This window comes from Pseudophryne corroboree, chromosome 5 (assembly GCF_028390025.1).
Source record: "Pseudophryne corroboree isolate aPseCor3 chromosome 5, aPseCor3.hap2, whole genome shotgun sequence".
In the NCBI taxonomy this organism is placed as follows: domain Eukaryota; kingdom Metazoa; phylum Chordata; class Amphibia; order Anura; family Myobatrachidae; genus Pseudophryne; species Pseudophryne corroboree.
In genome coordinates this window covers 606,583,983-606,596,274 of record NC_086448.1, presented here as the reverse complement: position 1 = coordinate 606,596,274, position 12,292 = coordinate 606,583,983, and the positions used below count along the sequence as shown (strand labels likewise).

General features: G+C 39.1%; 1 protein-coding gene across 6 annotated transcripts in view; it reads right to left on the bottom strand.

Annotated features, from left to right (window-relative positions):
* The window catches only part of PIEZO2 (piezo type mechanosensitive ion channel component 2), a 648,659-nt gene that overhangs the window by 46,467 nt on the left and 589,900 nt on the right, over window positions 1–12,292 (bottom strand). For 4 of the 6 annotated variants that reach the window (XM_063923449.1, XM_063923452.1, XM_063923451.1 and 1 more), the window contains 2 exons: window positions 4,605–4,772; window positions 79–462 (listed from right to left, as the gene is read on the bottom strand). In XM_063923449.1, coding sequence (XP_063779519.1) covers window positions 79–462; window positions 4,605–4,772 — 552 coding nt within the window. The remainder of the gene's footprint in view (window positions 1–78; window positions 463–4,604; window positions 4,773–12,292) is intronic. The other 2 variants (XM_063923453.1, XM_063923454.1) reach the window with 1 other exon arrangement.

Below are 12,292 nucleotides of genomic sequence, written 5' to 3'. Positions count from 1 at the left end.
CACGGTTTACAGACCCTAGGGAATCAAGAAGTTAAGGGAAAAAGATCAATAACATGTCTTTGTAAATAAAGCCCTCACTTGTTTAGAAGCAGTTCACTTGCAGTCAACTCATGTGTAAGAGGCGGCAATATAGAATCATGTAGTTTATCAGTGCGACTGTCATCTGGAGTTAACATCATCAAATTGTTATCAGCAGATTCATCATGGGAAGCTAATGACAGCTGGTCAAAGCTAACAGCTTTGCTGTAGGATGGTGGAAGGTCCCCATCTGCTGTAGAATATAAAGGCATTTCTGTGTCAGGTGTATAGCTAGATTCCTCCAGGTCAGCACAGTAGTCTTCTTCCTCTGCACTGGTTCTGGAGGTGGGGCTTTTGACATCTTGTTCCTGCTCATCTTCTACTTCCTCAATGGTTTCCGTTGTCCCCTGCCGTGAATACACCATGGTGCACTGTGTTGGTTCACTGTTTGAGGGAAAGACATGTTGAAAAGGAAAGTAAAAGTGATCAGTACAATTTCAGTAAGTGTAAATGGATTTTAAAGGCAGTTATTGGCAGCTATGTACAATTGGCCGCAACTTATTCTATAATTCTAAGTATTATTAGGAGTTGTTTATAACAAAAAAAGTGTCAAGCATAAAGTCTACAAAAGTGGAAACATCAGCTCAAAGCACCATACAATATAAACCTTATTTCCCACTTCCCTATTATTCAGAACTTTTTATTTTTCTCCCAATATAATAAGGTACAGATGTAGCCATGCTTATCTTTACTGCGATGCAGCATGCTGCAACAAGGCTTGCTGCATGGCGTGCCAGGCTGCGACTTTTCAGAGCCGGTGATCGATCCATTGATTCCTTTAGCCATGCAGCATGCCATGATGCAACATGTTGCTTCGCAGTAAAATAAGCATGGCTACATCTGTAGTTGTACTTATCAATTTATATAGGGACCTATTTGTCAAATAATATTTGCAGGAAAACACCCATTTACCAGCCTCTGGAATACAAAGCTTCCAGAGCTTGCCCCATGGCAATGGCTTATGGTCTACACTTTGCAGATATTACAGTGAGAGGGTTCCACAGAAACCTTTTCCAGCAATGGTCACTGGTGCATGTGTGATCAGTAGACCACCCACGTGCAGTTACACTGAAGGAAAAGTGATTGCATTAGCGCTATCTTCGCTTCTACGTTCTAACACATCACAGGTACAGACTCCATTCAGGGTCCATGTCCCAGCATATGTTTTTTAATACAGTTGAGTGAAACCTAATTTATTTTGGCTGCGAATAGCAGTGATATGAAATTATAATTATCAGGTCTTAAACCTGACAATTAATAAATTTGCCCCTTGATAAGAAAAATTTCCATTACGTTCTTAATCAAAGATATTGGTTTGTTAGTAGACAAGTGCATACTCAGTGCCATATTCAGCAAAGCAACCCATGTATCTTTACCCTTGGGCATAGCACAGCAATAGTTAGGATAACGCCACGTGCATTGGCTGAGAAAGTATCGGTACACAGCTGAAAGATCAACTTGGGAAATGAAGTGTGAGGTGTTCTGCCACAAGCCAATCCTCTGTGCATTCATATGTGGATGGGCCACTACATTATAACCACTATGACCACTATAAGAAGTATTGCACTGATTTGTGAGACACACAATCATGTTGTTTTTATCTTTTTTTATGTGATGTGTTTCACATTTCAATTTTATACTGTATGGTTTTTTTATGTGTTTCCTTTTATTCTCAAATGATAATTGATGTCTAGGTGCCCAGGAATGTAAGTGACTCTTTACCTCACCCCCTTGCTGCCATTTTGCAGCTGCCCTGGATGTCATTGTTGTTGTACTGATACATCTATGTTTTTAATTACTTATTTATCCTATCAAAAATATGTCAGTATTTTTGTATACTGTATACTTAATTCCACTTTGTTTAAGTTACAGCGTGGTCAGTGAGTTAGTTACTATTGGAACACTCACGTATATATTATTAGACTAAAACAATTGATGTTTTAGGACTACTTCTGCCAGGTATGCTATAGGTATGCTGGGATCCGGTCTCTAGGTTGACAGTAACAAGGTTGACACTATCTTGGTCGACTACTATTGGTAGACAGTAACTAGGTCAATAGGGTTTCTAGGTCGACAGGTCAAAAGGTCGACATGAGTTTTTCAAGTTTTTCTTCTTTCTTCTTTTTTTGCACCTTTTCATAGTTAACGATCCACGTGGACTACGACTGGGAATGGTAACCGAAGCATGGCGAGCGAAGCGAGCCATGCGAGGGGACACGGTGCACTAATTGGGGTTCCCGGTCACTCTATGAAGAAAACGACACAAAAAACCCCATTAAAAAATCATGTCGACCTTTTGACCTGTCAACCTAGATCATGTCGACCTAGAGACCCTGTCAACCTAGCATCCCTGTCGACCAATAGTGGTCGACCTAGACACTGTTGACCTAGTTACTATCTACCTTCCATACCACACCCAAGTATACTATAGCATGTTTGCTTACCTGCTCTATAGACATCATGGAGATCACATAATAAAAATGATCCCAAAGTCTGCTAAACTATCATTTAACCATCGGTGTGCTTGAAGTGATAAATATCACTGTAATAAAAACAAGCCAGCACCGTCAGAACCACCCAACATGCGAAGCAAAAAGGAATGTTACAAAAGATGTTGTCTTATCCTGCATTTCCGCCTCTGGTGGCATTGCAATAGGTGGAACATGTGTTTAAGCATGATACTGTCACAATGGCTTTCACAGTTCTATTACACTTCCTAGACATCAATTAACATTTGCTTGAAATTGACCATCAGTAATATTATATTTTTCAGATTTTCCTCCACGTCAGAATGTTGACAAGTATTGACAGAAAGGCATGTTTTACAAATAATCGTTGCTTTTAGGTTGAATTGTGCAGCAAATATGTACAGTTCATTTAGACTTACAAACAAGGAAGATACTAGCTGGTAACAGGTTTGTTAATGGCCACTATCACACTCAGGCCATGTACCCACTGGCATTTATTGCATGTGTTTTTTATAATATATTTGATCAAGATATGATAAAGAGCTTATAAATGGGTTGGACCATTGTTTATAATATTACTAAATCAACTGCTGTTTTTATTAGCATTTAATATTACATTTTTACGGTTTTCTCAGAACGCATCTTGTTCTATTTTTGCATTTACTGTGTGTAAATAGTTTCATGAAGTATAAAGTGAGTTCCAGTGCTAATACACGCGCTACTAGCATTTTACTAGCACTTAAAAATGCTAAATTGCTGGTGGGTACATGACTTAAGGGTCATTTCTGTACCATAAACTGCATTGCAAATACACTTCTGAGATGTTATACACTCAATTTTGCTTCATTGTTTTTATGGGTAAGCACATGGAATTACAGGCCTAGATGGCGGTACCTGCCTTGACCTAAAATTTTGCCCCAGCTAATGGGAGAAGTTGGGCAAATTGAGGCCATTTCTTGCTTTGTGCAGTATACTGTAGGTATACGGTTGTGCCTAATTTGCACTGATTTCAATTTGCAGGATTGGATGATTTCAGTGTGATAAAAGGATGAGTAATACGGTGGAGATGACTTATGTAAAGGGGTGCTCTCTCTATTTGCATGGATGATATAATGGTTAGCATTACTGCCTCAAAGCACTGAGGTCATGGGTTTTATTCTCACCATGGCCCTAACTGTGTGGAGTTTGTATATACTCCCCGTACTTCCCTGGGTTTCCACCGATTTCTCCGGTTTCATCCCACAATCCAAAAATATACTGGTAGGCTAATTGGCTCCCGACAAATATTAACCCATGTTTGTATCTAAATTTAGGGCAGACTAGATGGGCCAAATGGTTCTGCCGTAAAATGATTTGTTTCTATAGGTTTTTTTTTAACTTATAGTGGAACACATTTCGTACCTAAGAGCGTTACTTGTAAACTGTGACTCATATAATAAAAACTTTCAGAAACAAAAAGTGTCACGTAATAAAAATGATCCCAAAGTCGTCTCACTCTCATAAATAAAGACATACAGTACTGTAGGTCAGTATTATAGCAGAGTAACATAACATTTTAAATGTATAAAGGGGTGATCCCAAAGGGGATGCAGGATGGGCTTAGGGTGATTTTATTACTGCCAAGTGAGTAGCAGATTTATTGTAAGTGGGTGTTTTCAAAAATGGGTGTGTACCTTGAAATTCACTAGGTGGAGAAGTAGGCACAAAGCTAGCAATCGGAAGCTGTGCTGACTTAATTGAAGACTAGTCTTATTGATCAGACCATTTCCAGGTGTGTCACACGTACTGTATCTAAGACCTTAATGTCCTGCTATGAGCAGTAAGTCTATTAACAGTTAGGTATATAGCACCCACATTTGGCAACTATTCTAAAAATGAAAGAAATGCTTTAGCCTGAGGGTCAATAAATAAGGTGTAAACTGTGTTGTGAGCAGTCAGAAAAATAACTTTATATCAGGCAGCTGGATGACAAGACTAAATACGAGTACTGATATGATAGAACAATGCAGGAATAACAGAATGAACAATGAGTGAATGAGGCATGCATGGATAAAGCACCTTGATGCTACACTGCCACTGTCAGCAGATGAAGAGGACATGTCCATGCTGTACATTTTACGAAGCCTAGGCCGGGCACGCTCACTTGTTTTTGGTACAGTGTCTGGTCCGTCTAAATCATCAAGTGTGGACTGCCTTGAGAACAGCATGGTTGCTTCAGTGTTGCAGCTAGCAGCACAAACAGTCACAAAGACAACAATAAGTCAAAAAGCAAGCAAATGTTTAACACATAAACATAATCTGACATGATTGCATGCGACTGAACAAAAAGACAGGCACACAAAAAGCACTTATGAACATAATAAAATTATGAATAGATCATTTGCAAATAATAAGCACAACATCAATGATGAATTAAGAACTATAAGTACACTTTAATTTAAGGCTGAAAAACCAATTTGATTTTTTTAATCACCTTACCTTAATTATACAATTTTAGAACATTAATATCAAGAACTGTCAAACTTGTAACCTTCACAAATATATTGCCTAAACACCTTTAGAAAATGATCATTTGTACTGTAGAAACATTTGAATGAGATCTGGACTAGAAGTAATTTGCAGATATACCACAATACCTGTCTGTGACTGGTCTTTAAAGCCATGACTTACTGTAATATTTGGATAGCACTGCAATGGACAATGTACATTTTACAATATTAAAACTTTACAGTACAGTATGTACAGTAAAAATACTCCTGATGTATTATATCTGTATTAATACAATTATTGAAATGACTGAAATATAAAGAATTTCAAAGCATCCATTGAAAAAAAATTCATATAACTTTAGGCTGTGTGTAAAATTGTACAAGCAGATCAGTAGAATTAATCCTCCTCCTAATAATAATAATAATAATAATAATAGTTCATTTTAAATATCTGTATTAATTTTTAACATTCACACAGCATCCCTATGTACTGTAACAGTGAGATGCGGTGAGGTCAATGGCTGCTAGTTAGTTGCCATATTAATTTACCCTCCCATACGGGATGCAGTCAAAATGCTGGCTACCGGGATCCCGACGGCCAGAAGACCGACGCGGGAATCTCGACAGCTGGCACTTTACTGGTGGCCGGAATACCGACACCTGCCCGTAATTCCCACTCGGTTAGTGGGTCCACGCCACCAACTGAGTGGGAATATAACCTGTGTCGAGATGCAGGACGAGGGGAATTGCTGCCGGCATCCCGTCAGCCGGGATTAAATACCGGATCCTCCCATACAATGCCACCTTAGTTATCCATGCTCTGACCAACCAAGGTCTTGGTAATCCTTGAAGAAGTCTGCCAGGTCAAAGTACTAGTCTCACTTAATTCTGGCCAATGCCAAGCATTTGTCTGGTCCCTACTTAATATACACTACATAATACATACCTTTATAGTATGCTTTATTTTCTTGTTTAGCAATTTTCATGTTCTTATCAGACTTATATGTTAATGTTATAATGGCCATTTTGGTAAAAAAAAAAAAAAAAGGGTTCTTGATCACAGGCCTTGAAGGAACCTTTTAACTATGTTTCCTGATCCATAACCTTATAGAGCAGGAAATGAGATTCCACAGTTACTAGAAGTACAGAGTCACAGCTGCTATGATTAGCAAAAACGATTTCCAACATTCTCCAGTACATATTCCATTAAATTCAATTTTGTTTATATTTTTACTTTGGGAATTACCACTAATGCTTTAGCAAAACTACATATTATACCAGATTACAATTAATTGCTCAAACATAAATGAAAAGCACACACTCTAAAGTTTATATTTTGATATATTGGTTGGTTGTCCGTAAACATCTTCAGGTATGCGCTTAGCAGAGTCTCTAGTTTCCCACCATAAACACACACACACACACACACACACACACACACACACACACACACACACACACAATTATAAAACTCCATGGGGGGTATCCAATTACCCACAGTAAATTTAGAGTCGTCTTAACAGCAGTGTAGGCCCCTGGGCACAGCAATGCACTGGGGCCCCTACCCACCCATCAGCAGTAGGGGTTGGGGGTGTTATCAGCGGCATCTTTGATGTTCCGCGGGGGGTAAGGGGTGTTCTATCTTTCGCTTAGCATGTAGGACCTGGAGAAATAATTTCTGCTAATTACTCCTTTACTGAACAAATGGGGCGGGAAGGAGAACACTAAACTGTAGAAGGGGGCATTGTGCTGAATGGAGGGGCCCTGGTACATGACTTCCAGGGTGGTAGGGGGTGTTTAATACACAGGGGAGGGGTGGATAGTGGAGTGGGCTTAATATTCATCATTTTCTGGGGGTCAGGGCAGCATGCTTTACTGCAGATATCTCCAGTCCCTGGAAATAGATTTCTTAGCTTTAATGGGATAAAAAAAAACTAGAGAGTCCCACCTTTCAGGAGATACTGGGAACTTGGGGATCAGACTTCAGGAGCCAGGGCAATCCACCAACAAAAATATAAAACTGCATATTAGGCGTGTGGAGCTGGAGGAGAAAGCAGCTGCTTGAAGGCTGATATCTCTGGTTCTGGGCATAGTAGAGACAAGCTGCCAGTGTCCTTTGAAAGGAGAGAGTCCCAGCTTTTGGAGTGTACCCTCAGAAAAACTCTAAGTCAGACAGAACCCGATATATCTGGCTGGGAAGAACAATTAACAAGCTTGGATGGGGACCACTGCTGTGAAGTCGGATATCTACGGTTCCCCTGGGCCGATTTTCAAAAATCTGGTACCCCTGGAAAGAGGGGACCCTCAGCCTTTTACTCCTGGGGCCCTTGGGCAAGAGCCCATCGAGCCCATACAAAAAGACGGCCCTGAGTAAATTGCAGCGGGTAATTGTCTCGCTGGGGCCTATCCAATTAGCCCTGATTAGCCGTCAAGGGGCGCAACTTATCTGGGATTTTGTTTCAGCTGCCTATGTGAAAATGGGGCTGCAGCCAGCAAAAATACACAGGTTTGACTGAACCTGTGTTTTGGGGTGAAATTTTTTTTTTGGGGTGATCCTAATAATATAAAATATTGGTGAAACAATGGGAAAAAAATCACAAAAAAGTCAATTTGATATTTCTTTGCAGCTATTTGGAATCCCCCCATTGTCTGTAGTCAAGTATCTGCTCGTGCTTTAATGAACATTGGCCTCTACAGAATGGGCACTTACTGATCTTAATTAATTTTTGGCTCTAGTGTACTATTTTTACTTATGTTTTGCATCTAGTGCTCTAGTTTATTCAGATATATATAACATAAAATGTAGAAAATAAATGACCTATTTCTTGATGTGAAACCCAGGGTGGGCAACTATAACTCTCATCTCATTATTTTTTCATTTGGAGTCTAAAATCTAACAAATTTTGAAGAGCAGTAGTATTATTTCAGAAGATGGTGAAATATATGTAAATGAAATTAATATTAATGTAGTATTGCATATTAATGCACTGCTTACATTATGCCTCATTTTAATATCTAACATTGTATAGAATTTGTGTACATTTTACTTTCTGATTCTAGTTTTCATATCTGAGTAACTACACTGAGGCCTACAGTAGTTTCTGTGTGCAATAATTTTTGTTTGGCTATGGCGCTGTACATACTGTATGTACACACTGTGATTTTGGTGTGACAGTCCTAATTTCTGGGGAATTGGGAGGTGTCACCTTGAACTGAAGCATCAGTCATGGGCATAACAATATCCAAGTGGAGGTTGGGGAGTTTGTAGCCCTTCCCAATTCTGGGATCCCACATGATTTGAGGTAATGCATATGGGCAACTGCTTCTTCAACTAACACTTCTCTTTTTGTGATTCTCATTAGATTTTTTTGTGTTAACAAGTGCAATTTCATTGTCCTGTATATTCTCAGTGTAGTTATTATATAGAGTTGCAACATTTTGATGGGCTCCAGCCTTGATATTTAATCTGTATCCCTTTAACTACAGTATACAAATGGCTGGTTCTGCCATGCTGGCTTAGTGGTCAATAATATGAATTGCAAGTTGTTATTGGTTAACACCTTAACTGGCCGTACACTGAATAATTTTTCATACAACTAGCCAACTGAACATTTACTGTATTTGGCAAACTAACTGATCCTGAATTATGCCCCATATACAAACCAGCCTTTGCATCAGACTTGATATTCAGTCTCAAAAAGTATTTTGTCTCAAATCATTTCTCCCCAAACACTCAGCAGGTAATAATTCCTGTATTTAAACAAAGGTCTGGATAGCATGAGCTTGCAAGAAGCAAGCTCCAGCTCCTAGCAGTTCAAAATAAATAAATAAACAAAAAAAAAATGTAAAAAAATGTATTTGTGGGTGTCACATATCAAACCAACGTGAACCACCTTGATAAAGGGGCTACGCGCCATGAAACGTTGGTTTGATATGTGACCTTTTTCTAAATACATATTTTTACGTTTGAAGTCCCTGAGTGCCTCTGTCTTCTTTATTTTGTACCATTCCATTTGCAGAGGGCACCGTGGCCTATCTATCTGTACAGTATATATATTTATTTAGATCTTTATTTTTAGCATTTTGTATTAACTACTAGTAGAAGCTTACTTGTGTTCTTACCCAACCAATGGGAATGGACTTTTTTTTACAGTTTCTTAGCATTATCCCGGTAATAGCCAATTTAGCCAATTATTGTTTTTTCCATATACTGCACGATCAACTTGCTGTTTAGGTGGAATACTGGAATGATAATCGTGCAGAGTATGGGCACTTGAACACTATGTGAACTTGTTGCCCAAAAATGATCTGACTGGAAAAAAAGTGTCTCATACTGTATCAATGATTACAGTATGCTGGTACTGTATGCTTCATGGTACACTGCTTCCACACTATACTGTCCTTCAGTCAGTACTTGTTTTGCGTAAATTACTTACAATTACAGTACATTGTAATGAAATAGTCTCCTGCAGCTGAGAAGGCCATTGTTCCTGTGATGTGTGCCAACATACAGTATAAGCATTTGCAGATATAGATTTCAGTGCTATTTAGCTCCACTAAAGCACTTAGCAACTCCCTGAGATCAGCAGATTAAGGCCTCATTTTAAAACGACTGCTGATTAGTTTCTGAATGGAATAAAAGTATCTAGTTAGCACACCGCAGATCATAATGTATTAAAAATTATCGTAGCATCAATATATACATATAAAATAATTGAAGTGACATTTCTTAATTGAGCGAGCAGTGTGCAGGGAACTGCCTAGCATCAGCAATCTGACACCTTCCTTAATTCTTCTAAGTGCTTTTAGGTTACTATACATCACATACTGTAGGTCAGGGAGGAAACTATCACAAAATGTTTTATTTTTCATGCTTTATTCTCTTTGAAGAAGAAATAGTTGGATAGTTGTTCAAAAGTAACTTGTTAAAAAAAAATCGCAATTGATTGATGTTCAGTTACTTAATGAAGTATGCGATGTACTTAAAAAATTATACTTGAAATGGCAATAATTATATTTTTGACAAGAAGGGTATTATTTGTATGGACAATTTTTTTTAAACAATGTACACATATACGGCACAAACCACTACATCGGATAGCAGTTTTTGAAGACTTTGGGGGCATCCAATTACGCTTCAATAGTGCCAGGTGTTTTTCCTGTTTTTTTTTTTATCACCTTATCCAATTATGTCCCGCGAAAACACCTACTTTTTGTGCAAAAATACATAGGTCCCACAAAAAGCTGCGGACTTATGTATTTTCACGGCGCTTATTACGGGTCTAAGGAGTACTTACACACGCAAAGCATGATCCTTGATAATTGCTGGCATTTGGGGGAGGAAAGCGCCAAATCAGGGCTAATTGGATAGCCTTGATGTACCAATTAGCCGCAGTAATTTACCACAGCTAACTGGATATTCCCCTCAGAAAACATGTTCACAGTTTACATTGTTGACATATATGACCTGCATCCAATCAGATATTATAATGATTTCATCTGAAAAAGCCTTATAGAGGTGTATTAAGGAAACAGAGCAGTTTTGTTCTAATGAGTTTCATCTGTATGACAGCTATTCACAGTGATAACAGATGATTTTTCAAGGCAATCTAACAAACAACTGTGGCAAGAATAGTGGCTCCATGAAGAGCCTGCGCTGGATTTTGATCCTGTATATGCCATCGGGCCACGCATTTGTGATAGAGTAGGCTGGGAAAGCAGAGAGGAGATAGAGGAGGCTGGAGAATGTTCTCCCCAAAGGGCTAGAACAACAAACACCATTTGAAGATGTCTTTAAAAAAAATTGGTTCAGGCCACACCACCCCATAGAAAATTATGGGTGTGCCATCTGCAGTGTTAGGTTGCCTAATGCTGGAGATATCTTTGAAATATCCGTAACTATGCATTTGTTAAATTCCTTGGATCTATGAATCAAACCAAGGGAAAACAGCTATTTCTGTATGGTCATTGGCTTTATAAATAGATCCCATAGTCTTCAAGTTCTGGTGACATGTCAAATATCTGACAATTTAAATTGGCCTGTTAGCAGGAGGTTTTGGACTTGGTTGAAAGTAGGTTGTAACTGTCTGGTTCCCATCCAAACAAATTAATGACAGTATAATGAGAACATCTCAGCAATGTTTGACATTTACTTTTCTTACAAGAATAAATAGAAACTTCCATGTACTCAACAATAAACTTTATTTTACAAGGAACGTAAGTCACTTGCTATATCACTAATATTAGGAAACTATACATTGTTATACTGCACTGTATGTGCTAAGATTAGGCAAGCACTGCTTACACAGCAGCAGTAACCAGTCAAAGTATATCACAGGATCACTGCTGCTCCATCATTCTGTCATATAGGAGCTGATCCTTCTACAATATTGAACCAGCTTCCTACTCCACCCTCTGTTAGCTAGATATCAGTGCCAGTCCTGTTGCCACTAGTACTGTTAAAAGTGAAATCAATAAATAATGGAAACACAATGCAACATTTACCCTCTCCATGAGAGACTGAGCTGGTTTTCACTATATAAGGAAGACCACAAATTTGAGGTCCCACTGTCATAGCCAAAACCAGCCAAGCGGTGGTAAGTTCAGAGCTGATGCCTCTATTTGTGCCCACTACCAGAGATATTACCAGCCTCATGCTATAAGTAACTGATGCTCTCCTGAACACATAGGGCCTGATTCAGATGTGGTTTTAGGAGGCAGCAGCATTGAACAGATATGGTAATGCAGCAGGAGGCTTCTGGTATAAGTAGATGCCTCCTGCTTGCATTAGTGATCCGTGCTGCATCCTAGGACACAGCATGGATCATCTGCAACACCATCAGCTGGTTGCATGACCCATGGGGTCATTCAAATGGGCTGCCGCAGTTTCTACAAAGGGAACAAGAAATCTTTGTCTTCTGATGGAAACCATGGCCTCATCACTCCCACAAATCCCTTTTTGAGAAATGGAGGCTATCACCTTCCCCTCCATAAACGGCTGCAGACTGTCACTCTAGTGACATTGGAAGCCATAGTGCATCCAACAACGCAGAACACATATAGCACGTGCACAGTACGTGTCTGGCACATATACAAAGTACTGAACATTGGGGGTAATTCCAAGTTGATCGCAGCAGGATTTTTCATAGCAATTGGGCAAAACCATGTGCCCTGCAAGGGAGGCAGATATAACATGTGCAGAAAGAGTTAGATTTGGGTGGGTTATTTTATTTCTGTGCAGGATAAATACTGGCTGCT